This window comes from Formica exsecta, unplaced genomic scaffold, assembly GCF_003651465.1.
Source record: "Formica exsecta isolate Colony F162 unplaced genomic scaffold, ASM365146v1 scaffold140, whole genome shotgun sequence".
In the NCBI taxonomy this organism is placed as follows: domain Eukaryota; kingdom Metazoa; phylum Arthropoda; class Insecta; order Hymenoptera; family Formicidae; genus Formica; species Formica exsecta.
Genome location: NW_021848730.1, coordinates 579,211 through 606,028, shown reverse-complemented (window position 1 = coordinate 606,028; position 26,818 = coordinate 579,211). Strand labels below are relative to the sequence as shown.

Here is a 26,818-nt window from a genome sequence, read left to right as displayed (position 1 = left end):
GACGTGGCTGATTTAATTCCAACCTTCGATTAATATGCAAATTAGATAACAATTAACCCGATAATACAGAATAATATACGACACCTCTTACGGAATAAAATCATGACGCGAAATTGAATATTTTGATTTATAATAGTACTCCATGGTTTATTATATATCTATATTCGATTATTAATCACATTGTGCACTTTAAATATGCAATTACAATTTCCAGTTCAAAGTTGGCTGTTTTATGCCATTAAAAGGGAAGTATTTAGTGAGCATATATCACAAAACTATAGTTTTGATTTATGGATCAGATTGGCATTTTACGTTGAAGAAAGATGGATTGTATGGTAATGATTTATGTATCTGTGCAACTTATATACTATGATGACAAATTGTACCATTATGTAAAATTTGGTAAAGTAAGGGGTCGCGTCGGAAGAAAAGTGCTCACAAAGTCGACGTATGTGAAAAGGTCGACAAACTGAATACGAAGTTGAAAAGCATTGCTGGAATGTTGGTCGAAAGACTTTTTCATGTTTCGGCATTAGCGTATAGAGCTCTTGGCAAGACTCTCTTTGAACCACAAAATGACTAAAGAAAAAAGTCAAAGTCGTTGATCGAAAATGCAGACTTTCTTTCGGCTTTGAAAGTAAGAAAATCGACGTTTTTGTATATTCTAATGCGTTTCAGAAGCAGATTAACAACAATAAAATGCGTACAAATTCAAGTACGTTCAAGATACAAATCTGTAATTTTCTCATCTAGTTACGATATTTTTTATATTTTATATTTATTTTTATTTTTTTTTTAAATATATATATATGTAAAGAAAATGCACGTGGAAGGTAATGGTAACTTTATTATGACATAAAGCCCATGCGAGGAATATTTGTCTCTCCTTTTGAACTGGTCTGTAACGTACTCAAGGCATATCAAGATCGATTCTGAACGTTTCCTTTAGGTAACTGAACGGTAAATGTGCGAAGCGATGTGCGAGAATTCGATCGCTAATGGATGGTGCATTTGCGAAAGGGATTTGTATCGATTAATATCAAGATGAAGCATAGCAAAATCAATAGAATTATTCGTGTCGCATGCATTACTTGTAACGTGCTTCGATGGTGAACTTAATTGTGTACGGAGGAATAATGTACGCCCGTACGCATGCGCACAAATTTGTCCTGATTCGCATTGGATGGCGAGCGATTAACATATAGTATTGCGCGCAACGGGAGGATAATTTTCGATTGTGCTTCGATATCGATAACCCCATTATTTGTCTATATTATACAATACGTGCTCGAAATCAAAAGCGCATGACATTCTGAATACGCTGCAAATTATATGTATATTTTGTTTGGATTCATAAATTATTATTAGTCATGTGACACATCATATGCATTATTATAATTGGTTTAAATAGAACATTGTTCATATAGTAGATTCTATTATGCTCGTTATAACAGAGACCTTTCCATCGCGCTGTTGGTTCGGTTAGTCGCTCCAATTATTATTGGCCGATATCGCTACCGGGTTATACTGGTTTCGATATATTTGGCATCGAATGTTAGTCGTGGCTGCCAATTAGTATCGATAGTTTGCGTCTCGAGATTGCGGTCCACTGAACGTTCCTGCCACGTGGTGTATGTACATACGCCCGTGTATTGATCGCGTCACTCATTTTTTACACTCACTAACTAGACTCATGTATCTATACACATGATATTGTTATGCTAAATCTTATGCAAGACTGTCATTTATTTTACTTTGTAATATTTATATAATATTTATCGTTAGGAAGATATAATAAGAAGACAAAGGAAACATTTCTTATCATCTAATGTTATTGATATATAAATCTTATTTTGATTTTATTTTTATAATATATTTTTTTAATAATTACTCTTCCTATAATTACAGTATCATTAAATGAAGTGATGTTTTAACAAATGATTGGATTATTGAGGTATTTAAATAACAGTACATATTCGATACTTTAAAAATGTTATTGATAAAGGAATATGTACTTAAACTTTTGTAATGAAATCAGTATTTGTACACATGTTAAAATAATTAAAACAATATTATCAAGATTAATATAATACATAATTATGAGAGTACGGTAATGTTCATATATTTGTGTACATACACGTGTGTTAACAAATTTAAATAATTTTCATGCAGACGTCGAATTTCCGTTATACATCACACATATTGGCAGACGTGCGTCATTAAAGTTACATACACGTAAATACGTATATATATCGTCTGCGCACACATACATATGGATCCGTCTAATGTAGGACGCAACCGACAAGACTAAATTTAGGATAAGATGCAGCAGTCGAATCTCGAAGCGTGCCTACGCTTGTCGTTAGCGCGACGACTATCGGTGCAATTTTTTTGTTATTCGCGCACATCCCTCGTCATTAACCGCGAAAATTCTTTGATCTATCTACAAAGATTCGCCTCGGCGAGTACGAAAAGACAGCGACTCATTTTCGTCAGCGGTCGCAACTTGACAATCGGTGAGATCCGCGTTCGCATAATCTTCGAGTGTCACGTGTCATCGAACATCACGTGTTATAAGCAAGGCAAATAAATACGAACCGGCTTGGCGGATTGCCGAGATGAACTATTGTTATCGCTAATATTTCGGGAAAATACATATATATGTATTTAATTTTTTAATGGCTCTCACTTTTTCTTTTTATCAACAAATAACAATTTAATTCAATTAGCGTTTGTATATGCGTGCGAATATAGCTTTCCGAATTAAAAATATTATTACATCTTGTGTGTGCGGACATCCTTTACAGAGTGATTTGTCAAATTGGCTGCCATCTGTTACGGTCGATGATCTCGACGACTTCTCTGTCTGGTTCGAGTTTTTCGTAACTTCTCGCATATATATACAATTGTAAACACTTTTTGAAATTATTTCGATTGAGCGATGAATTGTTTGGTCGTGCTTGGAAAAGTTTAAACAGCGTTTTATATTTAATCTCGTACAATGTACAATGTAAAAATTTTCGGCGTTGAATTATGAATTAATTTTTTAATTCGAAGAAAGCACGTATTTAATTCATACAGTGTGCGATATTTGCGACATGTGGGCGCCGATGATATCTGTCATATGGGTCGTTATGTATATAATGCAACGGAAAATAATGGGTCTGGACCATCAGACATCGAGGAAATTGAAGGGTAAATTACTTTAGATTGTATTATATATTTTATTGTTTGAATTTTATTCCAAAATCAAGTATTTATTTGCTCTTTCTTTTTCTTTAACTATAATTCTAATATATAAACGTAAAAAATTTAATTAATCTCACTCTATGGACGATTGTGCAAGAAATAAATAAAATAATAAAATAAAAAAGAAGATAAGTATATATATAATTGCGCCGATTAGAAATTTTAAATAAACTTAATTTATTAAAAATTTCCACTTTGAATTAATTCATTTTTATGTAGTGCTATTCAACCTAACCGCCAAAGTCACATTGATAATTGATTACGAGCGGCTGAATGAATCGTGCGTGCTTGGTACGGCGAACGTGAAACGCCTCTTCTGCGATGATAATGAAATAGTCGTATGCCACGTGTGGAACTCGTTGACCGTTTCGCAACAAAGATTTACGAGCAGTCCTATCATACAATATGCAGAATTCGGTTGCAATACGAGCATGCGGCGGAGATCGTTATGCAACTTCTGTCTCAATTTCTATGCTTGCATGTAATTTGCATGATTTAGATGCAAGGTCACGTTAAGCTTCCTGGAATTCGATATGCAATTTCGAATGTTGTATTAGCGGATTAATTGAAAGCTGGATGTACGTGAGAATGCGCGTTAATTGTTTCTCGCCTTCGATATGGCACGTACGTCGAAAATTTGTCTCGTTTGGTATCTTTCATTAATGTATATTAAGGGATATGAGATTTTACTGGCAAAAAAATTATATGTTTAATCATGTCGTCTGAAATCTACTGTTACTACTGTGCGATCAATGCCACATTCGAGAGAGAAAGAGACAGATAGAAGTGTCATTTTCTATTATTTTACACGCAGCTCGAATGAATCTAAGTCAGTGTTACGTAAAATAATATTTGGCAATGTTTCAGATTGGTCAGTTTAATATACGTTTTCGTCGAAGGTCGAGAAAATTCTGCACAATAGATTCAACAGTTTTAGAATTAAGTGGAATTCTATAGATTTATATTTTGAGTCTCTTGTTCAAGTTTTTATAGGGAAAATTTTGTAAATAAGGATGATTTACTAAATAAATTCGGCAATTTGCAGATATTTTTTTGATGTGAAAAATCATGAAATGATTATGTCACGTCAGAAAATTTTTTAATCGATTGTTATTTGACGTTAAGACGTCACGTTCTTTTTTCCTTGAAGCTCGATTTATCGTAATCTCTTTAATTTTACGTCAGCCTCTTGCGAATATTTCAAAAGAGTTATTAATTCCGAAATGGAAATCAGGAAAACCAGGAGTAGACGAAGTTTAGGTAATGAAGGTGGAAGCGACGAGCGGCGTAACCTTCGTTAATTGAATAACGCTGTGCTCTCGCGTACTTAGAAAAGTATCTTAGACGTGTTACCCTCTCTCTCTCTCTCTCTCTCTCTGTTACCTTACTCATCTTCATTACCTTCCCGTTTCTTGCTCTCATCTTGGGTTCCTTCTCTTCCGTTTCTCTCGTCTTCGTAACGTAACGAGACGACAAATTGTCGGTACGTCTGCTTAACGGAATACGAATGAGCTCTTGCTGTCGAGAAATAATTTTCATACGGCGTCAAGTCGATTTGCGGTTGAATATGAATTGCCGAAGTATGACAGAATGTTAATTAAAAGCAACGAAGTATACTTATTACATCTTATTTACTAGCTTGGTGTTGTCGAATTTCCATAATTGAGCGATGTTATACAAAAATCAATTAATACAGAAATTAAAAAGACATAGATTATATACACAACTGTGGGTGATATAATTCTCGGCAATATAATTTTTTGCGTTCTAGAGTCGAGCTATTGGAATTACTTAGCGAGTTGCTTATTTTTGTGCAACATTATTAATTAAAAATAAACAAACAGCGATAATCACGCGATTTCAGATAGAATTTTGCGAGAAATTTGATACGTGCTGGATCAGACGGTACTCGGAGTTCACGTGCTCATCACAAGTCTACGAGAGACAGATCGAACAGCTGATGTCTTCGCGTAGCCTGTCTCGCCGCGTCGCGTCGCCTACCTTGTCGTCTGTCTCCGAAATTCGCCACGGGGGTTACCCAGGCATGACGTAGATGCACGCTATTCTGGTCGGCTCGTGACGTCGTTCTCGGGACATCCAGAAATAAACTCAAATAGTAAGATGCTGGCTTCGTAGCCTCTCTGTCTCTTCGATTATCTTCCGTTTCTTCCTTCTTGATCCGAACGAGATGCCATCTATCGATTATTGTGTTACGGACGAGTACACCGACAATCCATGGAAAATTTTAAATTTGTGTCAATAAACAAATGATGCAACCTGATGCAAAGAGTTTCGGAACATATTTTGTGAATCGAAATTAAGCCAAAAATTTAGAACTCTTCAATATTACATTTTTTCTTATCTTTGCACCGTATTGATGCATACTGATATCGCGAAATTTTCTTTCGAACTGATCCAGAAATTGTGTGAGAACGTTGATTTCGTAACGATGAGCGCCATGACAAGAAAGATTTCTGGACGATCTTGCTTTACGATATTTTCAAGGCCTTTTATTCCCGCTATCGTAAAATCGCATTATGCTCCCCAATAGCGGACGGGCGTTGCCGATCGATTTACCCGATTCAGTAAGGGGAAAAAAGTTTGCTGTAGCGCGATAAATCTTGGTCGTCTATTTTCTCTCAGCTACTCTCATGTAGTTGTTTTTCTCTTAGTTTCGCGGTTAGTAGTTTGAGATCCCATTGAGCATACTTTTGCTTTCCCTTTCGTTTTACTTATTACGATAAATTTCCGTTTTTTTTTTTTTTTTCTTGTAACTTTCAGATAGTAGATCTTTGATCGTTTAATTTCGTTTGCTTAAAATAAACTATAATAATGCAATATATAGAATTCGACAATATCTTTGGAGGAGAAATTAGAATAGAAAATGTATTAAAGAAATTTTCATTTCTTCTAATATCACTGAAAAAGATATTACCAGCCAAAAGAATTAAGCAAATAAAGAGCTTTTCTTCAGGCGATTGTTTGAGTACGTACTAGATCCGAAGAATGTTACGACTATGGGCACAAATAAGAAAAATTTAATTAGCGTTCTGCTATTCCGCTTTTCTCTCCTCTTGGATAATGAAGTAACGCAGGCAGCCAGCTGGCCACTTGCGAGTACCGGAAGAACGGGTACAGGTAGGGCCGGAAAATGGTTGGAAGAATGGTGGCCGTTGGTACACACTGCGACTTTGCTTTATTTTTCTTTTTTCTTAAAGTGGATCTCGCTTCCGAGAACGACGAACGCTTTTTCGCGGCTGGCTGCATCAAGCCGGCTTCTTCTTCCTCTTCTTTACCTTTCTTTTGCTCCGATCCCGCCTTTCCCTGCGCCCTTTCTCTTCTTCTTCCCTTTATTGCGTTTTATGTCTTCCTATTTCTGAGGTACCTGACATAAATATATTTCCGTACGGCAAATGGCGTCTTTAAACTTCGCGACCCGCATTCCACGCACATTCATCCTTCATACAAACGCGAATGAGTTTCTTATCCGTTAAAATATTTGTAAAACCAAGTGGGACCGAGTTTAATTTTTCATCTTTTTTTCAAATTTTGTAACAGAAAAAATATAAATGACACATCAGGCACATAAAATTTACAATTAATTTGATTTTTATACTACAGGATAAAATGCGGAATATTGATAAATAAAACAAAGATTTATATTTGTTTAAAACTAGAAATACGCCCGCGTATTTCTATTTTTAAAAAATATTGGATTGATCAAAATTTTTTTCTTTTTTACTACGTCTCTTAAACTAATAAAACAAAAAAATGCAAACTTTTTGATTAATCCAATAAATTGAATTTTCTTTCCAAACATGGATATTGTATTTTGATTGTATTTTCTGGAATGATTCTGGAACGAATCGAGTTTTTTTTTTTATAAAGTAGCGGCTTATATAATACCGATTTATAACGACCTATTTGATGATAGCAAGTCGCCCGCGAAGCCGCCTTTATGATGGCATTGTGGCTTGCACGGCTTTTATTATCATAATCAGCTTTTAAAGAGTTCTCAACTTTATTCTCTTTATTTCGAGATTACGACATATTTTTCACATAAATGTTTCTTGTAGTGAGTAGTTGATGCAACGAATTCTTCGAATTTATTTCGTATAATCTGACCTATGACATTAAATTTTAATTGATTTTTTAAATTTAAGTTTTAATGAGTTTTTATATTTAAAAAATTTTTTCACTTCTCTTTTTAAAACTAAACTTAGAATTATAATGATCTTGCTTTACGATATTTTCAAGGCCTTTTATTCCCGCTATCGTAAAATCGCATTATGCTCCCCAATAGCGGACGGGCGTTGCCGATCGATTTACCCGATTTAGTAAGGGGAAAAAAGTTTGCTGTAGCGCGATAAATCTTGGTCGTCTATTTTCTCTCAGCTACTCTCATGTAGTTGTTTTTCTCTTAGTTTCGCGGTTAGTAGTTTGAGATCCCATTGAGCATACTTTTGCTTTCCCTTTCGTTTTACTTATTACGATAAATTTCCGTTTTTTTTTTTTTTTTCTTGTAACTTTCAGATAGTAGATCTTTGATCGTTTAATTTCGTTTGCTTAAAATAAACTATAATAATGCAATATATAGAATTCGACAATATCTTTGGAGGAGAAATTAGAATAGAAAATGTATTAAAGAAATTTTCATTTCTTCTAATATCACTGAAAAAGATATTACCAGCCAAAAGAATTAAGCAAATAAAGAGCTTTTCTTCAGGCGATTGTTTGAGTACGTACTAGATCCGAAGAATGTTACGACTATGGGCACAAATAAGAAAAATTTAATTAGCGTTCTGCTATTCCGCTTTTCTCTCCTCTTGGATAATGAAGTAACGCAGGCAGCCAGCTGGCCACTTGCGAGTACCGGAAGAACGGGTACAGGTAGGGCCGGAAAATGGTTGGAAGAATGGTGGCCGTTGGTACACACTGCGACTTTGCTTTATTTTTCTTTTTTCTTAAAGTGGATCTCGCTTCCGAGAACGACGAACGCTTTTTCGCGGCTGGCTGCATCAAGCCGGCTTCTTCTTCCTCTTCTTTACCTTTCTTTTGCTCCGATCCCGCCTTTCCCTGCGCCCTTTCTCTTCTTCTTCCCTTTATTGCGTTTTATGTCTTCCTATTTCTGAGGTACCTGACATAAATATATTTCCGTACGGCAAATGGCGTCTTTAAACTTCGCGACCCGCATTCCACGCACATTCATCCTTCATACAAACGCGAATGAGTTTCTTATCCGTTAAAATATTTGTAAAACCAAGTGGGACCGAGTTTAATTTTTCATCTTTTTTTCAAATTTTGTAACAGAAAAAATATAAATGACACATCAGGCACATAAAATTTACAATTAATTTGATTTTTATACTACAGGATAAAATGCGGAATATTGATAAATAAAACAAAGATTTATATTTGTTTAAAACTAGAAATACGCCCGCGTATTTCTATTTTTAAAAAATATTGGATTGATCAAAATTTTTTTCTTTTTTACTACGACTCTTAAACTAATAAAACAAAAAAATGCGAACTTTTTGATTAATCCAATAAATTGAATTTTCTTTCCAAACATGGATATTGTATTTTGATTGTATTTTCTGGAATGATTCTGGAACGAATCGAGTTTTTTTTTTTATAAAGTAGCGGCTTATATAATACCGATTTATAACGACCTATTTGATGATAGCAAGTCGCCCGCGAAGCCGCCTTTATGATGGCATTGTGGCTTGCACGGCTTTTATTATCATAATCAGCTTTTAAAGAGTTCTCAACTTTATTCTCTTTATTTCGAGATTACGACATATTTTTCACATAAATGTTTCTTGTAGTGAGTAGTTGATGCAACGAATTCTTCGAATTTATTTCGTATAATCTGACCTATGACATTAAATTTTAATTGATTTTTTAAATTTAAGTTTTAATAAGTTTTTATATTTAAAAAATTTTTCACTTCTCTTTTTAAAACTAAACTTAGAATTATAAATACGAAATTTGATGAATTTTTGATTACGATATGAGATTGGTTATAATTTCGATCTGAAACTGACTCACAATTAATTTTATCCATTGACTTTTTTCAAGTAAGATTACTTGTCCGTATATTTCATGCTAATTGTAAGTAAAAAAGTTTCTAGAAAAATATCATGTATGTGTGGAATTCAGGAACTAATTAATTCGTCGTGAAATGGGCAACTAATGTATAGAGATTTACATTTTATAAATGTAGAAATGTAGATCAAGGTTATCGACAAGGTTATCAACCAATCTCTCTCTTTCTCATGCTATTAATTTTTTTGTGACTTTTACACGAATGATTATTAACGTCTCTTTCGTGACTGCATGTGCATAAAATTTGATATTAGACACTTTATACATATATAAATGTTATTTGATTTTTACATTTTGAATACAACGCACACATTTATATTATATCATAGATTGTTCACGCGTGATATATTGCCTTTAGCATCATAATTATAGTATGAAAGTTCTTTTATTACGAAAATATCTTTATCATATAATGTGTCGAAAAAAATTACAGTTTTTTAAAAAGATAAAAATATATAAAATTGATGACAGCTTTCTCAAAATTATGGGTAACAAATAAAAAAGTCGACTAATCGATCTTTTTTTTTCGGTCTCCGTGAGAAAATCGAGAAAGAAAGAGACGATTACGTAGCACCAGAATATAATGTCGTTTCTCTGTGACGTCATCGTTTAATGGGGTAGCTACGTAACCTCAGAGAACGTGGAACTAGGTCAGAGGTGCAAGCACGGGGCATTAAGTCTACAGTTACACCGTTATCCTATTTTCTGTTCTTATTTGATAAAAACTTATTTTAAAAGAGATAAAAATCTCTGTATCTCTTAAAGTTTTCTCTTCTCTTTGAAACGAAAATTACTTAATTGATATTGTAAAAATGTTTGATATATCATTAAAATTGTAATTTATTAAGCGATATACATTTTTAACAAATATTTTATTCATGATTCTTGTTATGTGCAGGTGAGTCCAACCACTTTGTCGACTACCAGGAAACTCCTGTAACTATAGACTTCACGCATCGCCCAGCCCGAAAGAATGCAGGTATGATAAACATACCTCACTTGAAAGATATTATTTGTTCCGTGTGAAATTTATGTTAATCGCTGCTTAGATCTAGGCAGCCACTTCCATAGTCTATTTTTTCCGTGTTTTGATATACATATAAATAATAGTACATATATGATATTCGTATTATTTAGCCGAAACAAATCATAAGACATGTTCAAATTCGCCAAATGTGTTTTACCGAACATCTCATACTTTATCGCGGCAAAATCAAATCATTTTCAAAAATTTTAAAGATAATAAAACTAAAGTATAATAATTAGAATAAATCGCATTTTTTGCTCTTTGATTGAGCTTTATGATTGTCGAAAAGCATGTTTGTAATGCTTGCGACGATCTAGCTACATTATTTTTTATTACGACACTACAAAGTGCTTGCACACTATTGAAAAAATGCGGCTGTTACACAGGTAATAGCACCATTAAATTTAAGTGCAGCTGTATTGCATGATTCCTGTGTTCTTTTTTGTTGCTATATTGCTTGAGCCTATATATTATATCCGCGCATAAATTTGTACATCTCGTGCAAATAACTTTTAAAAAAATATTATACGGTCCTTTTTTTAAGATTCGATTTATTTATTAAGATGTAAAATATTTTTAGATCTACTTTTATAAGAAAATTGTTTTATGAAATATTAATAGAGAAATTGTTTTTATATTTATCAAAATGTAGAGCAAAAGTTCGTTTTTCGTATCATCGTTATTGCTACGTAGTGTCGTATTTTGCGTTTTTTGGCCAAAACGAGAACTGTCTTTGGTTATTCTTTGATGTACTCTCATGGAACAGAGTCAGAGATACATATTGTATGGCAGCTGCAACCGAGGCACCCGTTGAGATTTTGCTTCGGAGAACAACGGCAACGTTGTCTTTCTTATGATGGGACGGAGGGAAACTCGAATGGTTATTGAAGGAAATAAGGTCGCCGAAAGAAAATTGCAGACTGTCACGTGAACCATTTCTCATGCTTTGATTCTTTGTTGAGGCTCCTTGCAACACGAATCTAGCAATAAGAATGTATCGAGAACTGAATCTTTCGATTTTACGAAGAATGTTCATTTACATCTATGCTATAAAGGTAAAAATTTTATAAGAAGAATAAGTTTGTTACCTATTTCCATCGTGTTTCTTTCTCCCTTCTTTGATAATTGAAATTTTAACTACTTGCGGAATACCATTTAAATGTACGTGTCTGTGCATTCGGTGCCTCCTGAGTAATCATCTTAAACTTAAACTTGTACGCTTCTGATTAAGGTAATTAATTCTTGCGGAGCTAAGCTATGGCGATGGAGAAAACGCGCAGGAAGGCGTATCGTTAAGTGCGTTAAATGCGAAAGATAGCGTTCGTAGCGAGCCGCAATTGCTGCTCCTCCGACGAGCGATTTTCATGAATATTCATTTCCGCATCTTCTTATAAACGTCGTAAACATGGTTAGCGCTCTTACGCGAAATGCGAATTTATACTTTTGTTTCCACAGTTATGTGCTTTTTTAATTAACACAATTCTGCTATTTTTAATTAGAGGAAAAATTGTCTCGTATAGGCTAATGTATCTTATATATAATAGACATCTATTTTAATTATCATTATAATTGTTTATTAGAATAAACTTACTCATTGTCAAACTTGATAAATATTTATCAAGAATAACTACATTTGCCTTACCTTGTGATAATAGACGTTAATGGATTAAAGACAAATCAGCAGAGAAGTTAGTAGTCTCTAATAATTTCAAGCGCCTCTCGGTTGTCAATGTGCCTTTCTTGGTTGGTGTTCTGTGATGTACTGTACCCTCTAACACTAATGCTTCCATCATCTTTGCTTGTTGACCTCCTTCCTCTCTCGTCAAGGATACTACTCCGAATTTAATTATCTCGTAATCAATTTATTCCACAGCTCTCGTTGAAAAATTGATGTAATTATCGGTCTTGGTTCCATTCACAATAACAGAATTCGCGGAATATTAATTTATTGTTATATAATTGCATTTTTCCACAGCTGCATTTATACAAATTCTATTACGTGTTTAGCGTAAAGTGAATACATCGGAGTGATAGATTCGATAAAATAAAATTGTTAACAAAATAGTAATAATAGCAATAATAGTATACGCGCGCGTGTGTGTGTGTGTGTGTGTGAATGAGATTATACGATGAGTGAAATTTTTAATTGATTACTTTTTTTTTGTTTATAGGATTTATATACGCTGCTTTCTACTCTACTAATCCTGCTCGGTCACAAAAAGCAATACTCTTTTATACATCGCGGTTATACATCCTCCGGTACGCGAGATTCTTACTATGATCCTATGGGACTCTCTAGCGACGCGAAATATGCGGGTAGCGCGTACAACTTCGGGGTCGGGCGGATCGTCGTTGTCCGTCGTATTACATCGAAATGGTGCAGCTGCAGTTGCACCGTCGCTCGGACTGCAATCGTGCCGCAGTGCGGCCTCCTGGACCGGATTACCTGTCAGCAGGGTGTAAATGGCACCGGCTGCTATTGCACGTAAATCATAGGCGTCGTGCCGCCGAACGTGCGCTTCGTTTTTCCGCAACGACGGGAATTGAAAATGCGGAAGCAAGCCTTGGGGCATTTCGAAATACGCTTGCGGATTGCAACACCGGATATGATATCGCCGGCATCTTTCTTTTATCGCTTACAGCATATCAGTGTGCGCGTGTGTGGGCAACTATTCTCATCAGTTGTATTTTCCCATGGAATGAACACGTAGGGAGATCCGCATTCCATTCACGATCTATCTAGTGTATTATCGTTATTTGACTCGCGTGTTATTTCATTTCTCATCCGCTATTAATGCATCTTTGAGCATCCTTGCGAGCATATTCGCGCCGCTTATCGCTTATCAAGCAGACTAAAGCCTTTTGCTGTACTAACAGTTAGGGTCGGGTAAGCCCAGATTAGCGAGTCTCTTTCTTCGTTGCTGCGCTTCCTAGATTATAGTCTCATACCCATGATATAGACGAAGAAAGAAAATTTACTTAACGTAAAGTTGGCGCTAAACTAACATCGATGCAACCGACTGCTAAACAGAAATTTCATTGAATTAATCTCGGATGTTTCCTCGACTGCATTAAAATTTATCCGTCATAAATACTCGCAATCTGGAAAGTTCATGATTACGTAACGCCGAAGGAATTAATGACAGGAAAGGGAAACTTAAGATCGTTTGTAGCGCACGTGACGTAATTTGAGTCATTTACTTTGAAACAATTCGCGGATTCTTTGAAGCAATTTCTAGATCCGCGTGACGAGATCGATACATCAGGGCGAGGAGGGCGCAATCCGATGTAGCACTACGGCTGCTACTTGAAACGTTGAGAAATCCGCTTTGCTTCCGCAGCACTTTCCTGCCGTCGCTTTTTTCGCACTTCGCGTACCTTATTTAGCTGCCGTGAAAAACTGGATTGCACGGGATTGCCGCGGTTTACGCTAGCATCGAGTACGTGGACCGACGTGAGAATGTCGCTCTACGGAAATATAACGACGGAGGAACGCAATGTGGGGCTGTGGAAATTCGCGGCGTGATATGACGAAGTAATGTGTATGTATAAAACTTTCTTTATTTTTTTTTCACTTTTTTCGAAAAAATAAGGATGTAAGATAAACACAGTACTCCGTCAGTAAATATATGGATGCGCGTGTATACAGTAAAATTATATCAATTAATGGTCATATCAACTAAATTGTTTAATTGTGAGGAAAATAATAGATATTCGATATCTGACGTAATCGAGAACGTAATGGATGATAATTAATCGAGAAGCTTAATTTTACGATAGTTCCTATATGTATCAAATTTTCGATTCATTATATTGCAAGTTGATTTTAAGCGGATTCAAGTATGAAATGGTAGCGTGTCATTTTTGATGAAATTGGAGTTCAATTAACGGTATACGAAATACCGTGATTCCAAATATTACAATTAAATCATATTAAATGATATATTGTTGTATTCGTTTTAAACAGCGCTACAACTTTTATATCGAAATATCCACATTGTTATAAAAAAGTTATGCATACCTCTCCATTCGTTAACACAGATAGCTTTTATAAGATTATTAACAAAACAAAAACAATTATTTTTATGGCTTTATCTTGCTTATCTTGAATTACTTTTAACATCAAATCAAATATTTAAACATGGAAGAGACTATCGATCTTGAAACGTCAGCTATAATTTTTATGAAGTTTACAGCGTTCTGACGTAAATTTCACGCCATATCTCGTAGATCGTGCGTTGTTGCGGCGCGAATAAATCTTTCCTTGCGAAAGGTAAGTTTAACGTCGCGATCTTCGCGAATGCGACATTTCGCGAGAAGCGTTTCTCAGACTTTACGACGCTGCGCTTTTTATTCGTGACTTACGGCTCAGCCGTACAAGTTGATTCATTTATGAAGGCGCGAGGCACTTTCGTGGAGACGTCTAGGCGTGCTCGTCTGCAACGGTCAGGAAATCGATTTCTTCAGGAAAATCTTAAATATCATTTCTTTCCTCGCGCATTATGGCGGAAGCTTGCTTCGGTAAAATTCTAGAGGGCAAATGAAATGAGGTGGAATAAAAATTGCATTCAGAGATGTAAGAGGTTTTCCCTGCGAAAATATCCGCAAATCATATTTTCTCGTCGCGCTTCTTTAATATGAATGACGCGGATTTATAGATTTGCGATATGTATAAAGAATCTCTAAATATTGTATTAATTAAATAAGACGTAGATAGAGAAAGAGTTTGTCAGTCACGATTAAAATATCGTCTTAAAAAAGGAACTTCGAAGGCGATGAATCACGTAATGCTCTCTGTGATTTTATCTATTGATCAAAAGTTCGATGTAATCATTGTTAATTAAAATGCAAATATCGTTATCTCTATTAAGTTGAAGCTGTTTTTGCTGTATACGTTTTTATTTTTTCTATTATCGGTTTGTCTCGTTTATAATAACTTTATATTTTATTTTATTTTTAATTGTTGTTCTTGTTATAGTAAAAAAAAACTAATCATGTAATTATCCATTTGTTATACTAAAGGATCTTCCACGTTTTTAATGAATAAAAAAAAAATATTTTTTCATCTTGATTGCCACGCTTATCGTTCTGATCGGGAAATGAAAAAATCGAGAGGCATACGCGAGCAAACGGGATGTTAAAGTCGATCATCGAGCTTTAACGGATCGTTAACCGGCAGCGTGTTTCACTTGGGTCAGATTTATCGACGAAGCTTTTGGCGTCCGTCAATGACGCACAGGATTGTGGGAGGAAGAGGTGGAATAGAAGAGGGAAGGAGAGAGGAGGAAAAGCTTCGAGAGCATCAACACTTGGTGGAATGTATTGATTACGGATACTGGAAATGGTCGTGACTTCCGAACGAATTAAAAATTTCTTGCTTGATGCGTTCTTTTGAATTATTCGCCGCTTCTTATTAACGTTGCGTTGGCTTGTAGATATTTAAATGTCGACCGTCAAACGATTGTATTATTTATGTATAGCGATTGTATATTTATATATTATTTGAAAGCACGACAACGGATTTCATTTAATAAAAGTTTGCGGAGTTAGAAAGAATAAAAGTGCTGCAGGCCTCTCGAGATTCTCAGGCTATTCACTCGACTGTCAGGCGTCTCAAACGCTAACTTTATTCGCAGCAGGGTGGATATCAATAATAATGTCACGGTTCTCCAATGCAGCGACACATCGCGAAACTTCGGAAAGAGCAGAAGCTTGAAGGATGCTCTCAAGTTTCAAGGCATCTCCCATGCTCCTGCGTGCATCGTCTGCTTTTCCGGCGCATATAGATCGTTGTATTCATTATTCCGGTACTAAATCGTTTGTGAGTAATGGTCGCTGTGAATCTTTCCTCGGATGACTTAGGGCTTCCGTCTAGGAACTCGGCTTGTACATTTAATCTCTCGAGCCTGCTCAAGCAAATATCTCAAGGAAAAAATTCTTTTTTGGAAAAAATATCATCTTTCCAAAGAGATCCGACGTCGACGCGGGAGTTTTTAAAGTTTCTCTCTCTTTCTTTTGGGATTAAAGTAGAAATATCAGAAATAAATGTGCTTTTAAACATTTCGAGAATCTCTTTCTTCTTTCTCTCTTCTTTTCTCTGCTAAGAGAGCTCAATCGGCTTTAGAATTTGATAAAATTTCAAGAAAACGAAAGAAAGCGTGAAAACGATTAATCTATTTGAGAGACGGTTCTGCGATCATTCTCGTTACTGGTTTTGTTTGTATTGTACACGAACGAAGTATATTGAACGCTTTATCCGCTTTTCTTTTGTATCTTTTACAAAAGAAATCAGCCGACTATGAGGTCGGTCTCTGTTTCGCGTCTATTTCACGTACGTGCCTGCGGCATTTCGCGAAAGAGAACCATCGAAGAAACAAGTTTTCTTATCGTGTCTCTTTAGCTACTTTGCGAGCATCGACAAGTCTTGTAGCGAGATATTGATTGTAATTTATAATTTATAAATTATCCGTGGGATTCTATCTATAAATAGTAGTATATAAATTATTTATTAGACGACTTTCTGTGTACGCGTTTATATTTATCGAATAATTTTCTAGAAGCTATTAATAGAAAATTGCAACTTTTAACATTTGTTTTTCTTATATGAACTTATGGCAATTGTATCGATATACTAAGGATTTTACTTGATCACATCTAAAATGTTTTTACTTTTTTGATGAGAAAAAATATGTAAGAAAATAAAATTTTGTATGTCAAAATGTTATCTTAAACTTTTTTCAATTTGAAGATTATTCGCGTTTCTCAAAATCGAATTATATATATATTGATTATACAATAACTCTTAGACAATGAAATTATAATTTAAAATTATACTTAATTAAATGAAGAAATTCTATATATTTGCTTTAAGATAATAATATTTATCTCTTTGAAGCAAATAATTTTTGACTTATGCATCTTTCCGTACCATTAACAAAGATATATTAGGTGGTCAAGTTAGATAAAATGATATATAAATATATATTTATCGATTAAAAAATAATTATTGCAGCGGCATCTTATGAAGTCGATTTAATGGAAATTTCGTAATACTGATATTCGCGTGATCTTGAAGTCAGTCATATTGACCGAGAGATCATTTCGTTTTAATGTGCGCTTTGCGACATTACATTGTTGCGACGTAAGTGCAGGTAAGACGATCGTATAGGCGCGCAAGGGCCATATAGCGCAAATTCTGACGCCGCAGCCGAGATGTACGACTAGTTCTCCTATCTGGCAGATACTTCGGTCATAAATTCGGCAGGAATGGGGTGTCGGTATATCGTACAGATACGGGCCTCTATCTACGTGCCTACCCGCCCCCTCCTTCTGCTGAATACCCCAGAGGCCTCTGCGTCCAGTAAGGGCACCCTTCCTCCTCTCCATCTGTATCTCCCTCTCACTACCACCATTACCTGTCTACTACGTGCATCTTGTACCTGCATCCGATCGTATCGTCGCTCTCACGCGCCCTCGTTCAATTATTCCAAGACGTTGAGGAAATCAATACTTGTAGAAAGAGAAAGAGGTAAAGAGAGAGAGAGGGTGAGACTGCATTTTCTTAATGCATATTTATTCTGATGGAAGACGGCAATATTTTTTTATCATCTCTATATCAATTTATAGCGATCCGGCGGCGAATAGAATCTCTTATCATTTTGCTTAGAGTTGCGCGTCATATAATATATCGAAATAGATGAAAAAACTTTCAGGTTTTATTTTTTAATATTAAAATTCCTCGCGCTGTATAATCATATTAAATTATGATATTAAAGAAATCATATAAATTTTTTTGCGAAATTATTTATGTCACGAAATTATTTCTTTCATATATCACAACTCTTGTTCGATAACATGGATTAGTAAAATATATCAAAAACTCTTTTTGTGCGATTCGTGGATTAATAAATAACAGTTGATAAATATGATAGATTGATATGTAATGAATGTATGACATAAATTGCAATTATACATGCATTTACTAATGGAGGAGGATATTGCAAAAAAAAAATAAATAAATAAATAAATAAATAAATAAATGAAGTTCTCGGTATATTTTACCAATCTATAATTATCGAATGTGAGAATTTAATACGTAAATTGGTCGCATACGAAACAACTAATTTGTTTTGACATGTAACGTAAGGAAAAAGAATTTATATAATTTTTCTCATTTTTAATATAATTCAATATGACTGCAATGGGGAATCAAGATTAAAGATTAGAAAGCCACGATATTTGTCGATCGAAGAAGTAGCAACCTTTAGCATCCAGAAGTCTGACGTTAGATTTATTTAAAAAGGTTACAATAGAACGATGGTTCTCAATTTTCATATTACTGTTCTGCATGTTGAAGAAAATTCGAAAGATTTTAGCTTTTATAAGGCAGTAATAAGATATAGACATGCCACTGTGTTATAATATCGCTTAGATAATGTTGTCATCTTTGTTCATATTATTCAATTATAGTTGCGACAAACATTGTGGAGAATTCATGGCAAAACGTGATAATAATATTACTTTAAAACAAGTTCCCGTGTAATCGAATGTGAGAATGCAGAGAAGTTGGCAAGATTGGCGTTCTTGGTCGTGTATGCTTTCCGTAATATGTAGTTTCTTACCAGAAAGTAGGCCATTTCGCGGTGATAGTTACGAGAAAGTAAAGTGCTTGCGAGAAAACTTGTCCCCTAACGTTTTCAAGGAGTGAAGACCGGATTATTCTTTTGCTGCCTTTTGATTACTACACTATTTTCTTATTGAAGGTATTCCACGTCAGTATGAGATTTTCTGATGATTATTAAACATTAATATTGATATTTGATAATCACAGTACTAACTAGCGTTTTATAATTTTTATTAAACTAATATGTCAAAATTTATATTGAATAATTAATTGTAAGAAAAAATATATTTTTAATAAAAGAATATTTCGCTGGAAGGAAGGGAATGATTTTAAAATTATTTCGATATTGGTTTACATTTACAATTCGGCGAATGCGAAGCCATTGTTGTTGTAAACTATGGATAAAATGTAAGAGAGAATCACTTTTTTATTTTGTCATAGTATTTCACGACTGTCAAATGCGTCGTAAAAATTTCGATAAGTATGCGCTTGCAACGCAAATTTTTTTTTTAAAGTTTGAAATAGTGCATTTTCTAAAAATTGATGGCATACCAACGGGATAAGAATTGCTTGTGCATTTGGCATTCGTCGTGGTTTACTACTCGCGGGAACGAAGAGTTACGATCTTCCATCAAATTTTTGTTAAATCCCGTATTTGATTAATATGAGAATTTATACGAGTCGACCAGTCGTGTTCCGCGCCAACATCGTCGAAGGAAAAGTTGCGAAAGAGTACCACGTGTTTGTCGCTTGATGATTCGCGACTGCTCTTGGCAACCGCTGATTGCTGCTCGTAAATATTTTCTGTCAGTGAACAATCCGCGATTAACGAGCGTGACTTAGTCTACGTATTGCCAAGTGTCGAAAAACGTCGCTACCGCGATCGTTTCGAGAGCAGTTTTTATTTTGGCGATAAAAATACGTTACGATTGCCGGTTATTTCTCGAAGAATATATATCATCTATGATACATTTTGTATTCTGATTCGGTGAATAATGGAATAATAATATTCGATTTCTCGACAAATACCACAAACATGCACGAAGCGCGTATCATGTACATCCGTATCTTCACGAATGTTATATATTTTGATGCTACACTATCAAGGATTTACAAGAGTCTACCGTTCTACCGCCCAACCCAACTCTCTATCTCCAGCGCGATCCTTCAGGGTCGCTCTCGACTATCTCGTTTCGAGCGATTCACCTACGTATCACGACGTATCCGCCCACACCTGCGCTCGTTTCTCTCTCGCGCGTTCATCTTCTTCCTGCCGGCTAGGATGCTCGTCTCGAGGGCGGATCGATCCGGTAGGACCCGGCTTTACAGCGACGGAGGGCTTCGGACTCCGGCTCTCGAGGATTTCATTGAAGGATTTCCGAAGGAGTTCCTGGACCGCTAGACGCCGCTCGCAACGACGTGGTAACGAAGAGGTAGCAGCTCGTGGGATTCGAGGGCGACGATCCGAAAGAAGAAGATCGAAAGACGAAGAAAGCGAATCTTCGTGTCTCTCGGAGGGAAAAAGATATTTATTGGGCCGCTGGTGGTCTGTAGGAGAGAGAAACGGCGAGGAAGTAGCAGGAAATGAAGATCTGGCTGGAAGGTACGCTGGCGAATCGCTGGAGATGTCGAAAGATGAAGAGGCTACGGAGCTATGGAGAAGAACGTAGATAGGTAGAGAGATAACTGCGCTCGGTACTTGGTACGCGAAAAATATGACGGCAACGATGCCCCGCGGTAACGGTAGCACGAATTTCTTGTCGCTTTTCAGAGATTTTTCAAGCTAAGATGCGCGCGCGTGTCTAAATGAGAATTCTTAACATGTTTGAAGTAAGTCTTGAAAAGATCTTAATTGTGCAAATTGTCTGGACATTAGGACGTTAACCGAAAATTATATATAGCAAACGCTTAAACATATAATGAAATGTTAGATTTTTGCTTTGCTTTAACAAGTATCGCAGATTGCAATAAATCCGAAAATAAAGTAAAAATATGTCAGAAAATGGATATCCCCTTTTTGAAAAAAATGAGGATAAATGATGTCTTGGAAGATCGAAAACACGGAGAAGTTAAAGAATCGAAGTCGCAAGAAGAAAGCAAGTATGTGAAAAATCAGAGAGCAAGCGATCACGACAAGCCTATCGCTTAACGCCCATATAGCTGCAGTTTCAGCAATGTTTGATAGTCATTGTGACATTATGGCGAGCTATATTTTTACCGTACGCTGTAAAAGTTACATCGATTTTATATTACATCAACACATGTTTGTAATTCTTGATTAAATGCCGCGTACATTTCATGCACATATGTATAAAATTGGAAGTTATTATTCAAGGGAGCAACTTTGTGTGGACAATTTCCAACATCGTTTGATTCCTATCATCAGATAATTTTAGGTATCGCTGGCGAGTCGCCTCATTTTCATCGCGTATATACATCCATCACGTACGTGTTGAAATTACAACTGCATATCGTCGTACACGTGACAATGCAACATTTTAAAAATTTTAACCAGATTCGCGTTCACTCTAGATTTGTTATCTTAACACATTCTAATCTCTCGTAAAAGATTTCCGAGATATTCCCCAAAACAATCTAAAAATATCGTATTTTTTGTTAATACATTTTATTGAGTAAGAGGATATTGCGTTATATCTGCAAAAGAAACGAAATTATTGATAAATTTTATATAAAATTTGATATTTTGTAGATTGTAAATAAATATACGCAAATATGGAACTGTATTTATTAAGCTTATAGATTATTAGAGAAAAGAATATAAAACAAGAAATAGAATATTACTGGACGTGTTGACGAAACCTTGCTGATCACGTTTGCCAAACATAATCATTTCGGTAGCAGGACTTATCCGAGCGATGAGATACGATCCTTGGGTCGCATGAAAAAGGTCTGAGTACTTTCGCCGACTCGAAACTTTGCAATTTTGACGTACCTCCGGGGATAGAAAATGTCTCCCGGTAGTCGCACGTGCGGCGAAACTCGAAACTGCTCAAAAACATTGTGTTGGAAATATTTCGCGTGCTTTCAGAAAGCTTTCGAACATATTTAATTATTTATAACATGTTTTTATCATTTTTGTCGCATTTATATGTGTGATTAGGAATAATATTTTTTTATTCGATAATATATTGGATGTGAATCGCATCGTAATATATTCAATTTGTTATTATCTGGACGGATTATAAATTTATGAATTACGAAATTAAAAATTATATATATTTTTGGTAGCATTTTAATTTGAGATAAATAATTTTTTTATCATCTCGTACATCAAAACGTATGGATTGGAGTAATACGTTAAATTATTTATCTGACAATGAAATTAAATTAGCAGTGAACATGATATTGCGCAAAAGTTTTAATTATGTGAATATGATCGTACACAATACAATCTTAAACGAGTGTAATGCGCATGGAAGCTTTCAACGTTTTTCGAAATGCTAACTGTGTTTGCGGAAATTTTTATCTCGCAATGAATCGATAATGACCCAACAGTTGAACGGATTCGGGAGGCCGAATGCAGCACGAAATTCGCCAGAATTAAAGTTAAAATGTATTGGTTATTCAACCACGTTAATTGCCGCGACGTATCATTGACTATACAAATAGTCGAACGCCGTACTCGGACGATAACTGGTGCGTTAACAGATTTGCGCAATAAATAGTGATTGTCGCTATGCCGATTGTGTGATGGCAAGCATCTCGTGAAATATGTAAAAATGATACGGTTGAATATACGATGTGATTTCTGCAGTCGGCACATATTTATCTTTCGAGCTTTTCTTTTTTATATACATTAATTAATAGTAATTATAAGAATATATTTATTCATTTTAATTAACTTTTTTTTAAAAACTTTCTCAATATTTTTCTACAATTTTAATTCAGAAAGATACGAATATTAAGTTAAGTTAAATTAATAAGACTCTCAAGTGAAAATTACAACTTTAAAAATACGTGGACAATTAAGAGCCAGACGCGGATGATAGTGCGAATATTACTGGTTTTTACGGAAACATTCGATTAAATTGATACAACATATAGCGAGAGACACAGCTGTTAAGCTTTTCCTTACGTACGTTATTTTGTACATGTAGAACTCGCACATAATAATCTCCGAGTTCTCTCACGTGCCTCTGGCACAGTTCTCGCAGAGAGATTCTAAGATGTCGAGGCGCCCAAGCGTAACATTTTATTCATCAGATCCAATCTCCAAAGCGCGAAGTCCTTTCTTTGCGAAAACTGTAGATGCTCTTTAGCGCCTCCTAAACGCCAGCATTCTTGAAACTCAATAGTCTCTTAATGCGCGCATAGGGCTTGTCGAACGGCGTGAAACCTTCATCACTCGAGCACGTAACAATAATAACGGCGAGCACTCGAATCTCATCAGACATTTCACGTAACAGAAGCTCGTCAGAAGCTTCATCTGATCCATCTCGCACCTTTTATCAACTCGTTTTAAATATATTTCAGTAAGAAGCAAAATTATGTCATGAACGGCGTACCTCTTAGCGCGCGTTTTAGACATATCGATAATGTCTCGAAAAATATATAATTTAAGCTTTTTTCTTGAGTAATACGCATTTTTGTGAATTAAAAGCTGCCATCTATAAATATATCTATGTGATGTTTCTATTTTATCCGGATAGAACTGAATGTACAGATTATACATGTCATAGACATTCATACATCAATAAATATTGTTCGTTGGCTTTTTAGCTTTACGGCTGGTGAGCGATTCCGGCAAATAACTTTACTTTAGGAGAAAGAAAAAGCTCGTACGGCCGCGACAACATTGCAATAATTTCTTCGCGTTTCCCAGATAAGCCGAGCGATATAATTCGCGCGGCCGCGGGCGTAACTGCGGATTCGCTTTATCGCGCCTAGCTAAATCCTCTCTTGGGAAGATTCGGCGAGATTTCTACAAGGAGATAGATAAGTTTGGCGAGGCGAATCCACGGAGCGGAGAAACCGCGGGATAAACTGGAATAAACCAGTCACGTTTTTCACAGAGCTCTTTCGTTTCTTCTTCTCAGTTTCATCTCATTTATGGCACTTATCCGTCCTTTTATTCACTGTCATTGTGCTCCGAATTTGATCCCTTAATCGCTTTAGCAAGATTAGACTCGCGCTGCACGCAATACTGCACGCGTCTGGAAGTCAACACGCATGAATAGGTTAACTCTTTGTATGTATTATATATTTTTTGAAAATCCAATTTTTTGCATGTTCTTCTATTATAACAGCTTTTTCTTTTCCTCTTTCAATAGTAAAATATATATTATTTTATAATTAATTATAATTATTATAATTTTTAATAATTATTATAATTATTATAATTTTTAATAATTATTATAATTATTATAAGTATTATAATTATTATTATAATTATCATTTTATAATATATAAATTATATACTTTGTAAAAGGAATCTAATTTTCTTGACGAAATGTATATATACGGGAAATTGAAAATTGAAATGCAATACCTCGGTAAAGTCGTTTACAAAAGAAACTTTTTTAAGAGCAAAGTTGCATTACAAGTAATAGATTAAGGTGAGTTTCAAAGTGCAACTTGTTAGGGATCTTTAAGTATAGTCGCTGTGAAGCATTGGAATTTAATGTGAGAAGCTAAACATTTTTATTTCTTCATTTTCGTTAGTAGAAAGATGTTTTTCTTTGTTTAAAAAATTTTTTTATGAGCATGGTCGATTATCGATTTATTAATCGTTTATTTTATTATGCGGAATTTATATCTTTTTTTTTTCATAGTTACAAGATATATACTTACATATTCTCTTGTAGCCAATGTCATATATATCATAGCCATATATCATTATATAGCCAATGTCATATATCACCAGTGTGAGTACATTACTTTTCAAATATTTACGTGCGGTAACGTGTGGAGGGCAATATTTGCTCTTATGCTGTGCTTTCCTTTGAATCCCAAAATCGGAAGTGGGCGCGTTTCTCGCGTCGGACGGAGTAAACTGTAGCCTCAAGGGTTCCGTGATTTGATGCTCGGTGCTCGGCTCGGAAAGTTAAACGTGAGTCCGCAACACGTGCGGATGCATATAAAACATTTTGAACATATATAGCATATAAAACGCGTTCGCATTCTTTTTCTTTCTATATTTTTATTATTTTCGTATTTTATTACCTTTGCAAACATCCTGTGTATAATCTGTAAATCTGCTTTTTCCTTATTTTTATTTTTTATTTATTCATATTTTGTTTAATGTAAATTACTCAAATCTGTTATGTGAATCGCGGATTATTATTCCGCAATGTATTCTCTCATGCAAGATTAATCACTCTAATCATTGATAATTAAAACTTAGTGTACGCAATGCGTAGCAAAAATATTAAAAAGTTTGAAAAGAGCGAGCTTCCAAAAAATATAGTGCTAATGTACAATATTCTATATTCTATTATTTATTCTGTATTATATACGTTTGATGTGCACTTTGTTTGCTTTTTAAAAAATATTTTTGATGCCATGTTTTTATATTTATTAAACGTAAATGAGTGAAAACATTTGTCAATCCGCAACAGCAAATTAAAATAAAAATTAAGCAACTGCATCTTAAGCTATATTACCTTCGATATTCTTTTATCAGTCTCAAATTTGTATATCTCTGCTCTAAGGTGCAACGTTGATGATTATTTAATTTCCTTCGAGATTATTAAAATATTGGGAATAAGGGCGTCTTCTCAAAGATGTTACGTCGCAATGGAATTACCTTGTGTTAACCAAGTGCTCGAGAGTCTAGTGGTAAGCAAAGCTCTCGAGAGACAAGTGGCGAACCTTGGCCGTCTCTTTAGACTCCATCTGTGTGGCAACACGGTTGCTGCTGCGGACTCAAAGCTTGCGGAAGCGAAGCTCTCTTCCTGCTCTTCCTCCTTCATTCATTTCCTACTACAGCGTAGTAACTCATTTCCTAGTTGCTCGAAACGTTTAAATGCTCTTCGGTAAGTAATAACTGACACATGTACACAATACATATTTCTTTAGTAATATTTTGTTCTTGATTTATACAATTTTCCGAAATAATCGAGGATATCAAATAATTCCGAAATCATTTTCCTGAAACTCGAACATTATTAACTTACAGTATATACTTTAACAGATATGAAATTAGATTCCTACATAAAAGTGCGGTTTAATAACGTTTATCGTGTCTGTTGACGGATACAAACTGCTTTTTTTGTTCCAATTCTGCATTTATTCCCACGATTCGTTATTATTCGTCGCAGACTTATCTTGGCCTCGATAACGAATTTTTGCTCGATTGTATTTATTATTTCGATTAAAAGTTATTTCGATATTTTCGCGGGACAATCTTCTCGAGAGATCGTGTAATCTCAAGAGTATTCGACATCGACGCTCTCGTGGGAGTACTATTTCATCTCGCCGCGATATGCATCGACGATGCGCGCGTACGCGGGGAAAGTCAAGAAATAAAGAGAAAAGGAGGAAAGTCGTGTAGCGTGACTAAAGGGATATTCCCGTTGGTATCGTAATCCGCCCTTTGCCTTTCTTCCGTCAGGAAGGAAAATCGCATATGGAAGATACAGGGTCCACGGAATCGGCATGCTGAGACGACTATGACTCTCGCATCCGCTTCTCTAGCCTGTGTATTTTGTGTGTGCACTCTCGATTCTTTCTATTTGCGAATCTTTCCCAACATCGGCGGAAGACTTATTCTCTGTTGCGCGAGCAACGGCGATGTACTTTTCGACACTGCAATCTATTTCGAAACTTGTCGCTGCATTGTACAAATTTAA

The 26,818-nt window shown here is 35.2% G+C and overlaps 1 protein-coding gene across 12 annotated transcripts in view; it reads left to right on the top strand.

The window, feature by feature from the left end:
* Positions 1–26,818, top strand: part of LOC115246207 (disks large 1 tumor suppressor protein) — a 496,657-nt gene that overhangs the window by 8,316 nt on the left and 461,523 nt on the right. For 11 of the 12 annotated variants that reach the window (XM_029824882.1, XM_029824884.1, XM_029824886.1 and 8 more), the window contains one exon: positions 10,256–10,336. The exons of the other annotated variant lie outside the window; for it this stretch is intronic. In XM_029824882.1, coding sequence (XP_029680742.1) covers positions 10,256–10,336 — 81 coding nt within the window. The remainder of the gene's footprint in view (positions 1–10,255; positions 10,337–26,818) is intronic. 12 annotated transcript variants of the gene reach the window in all.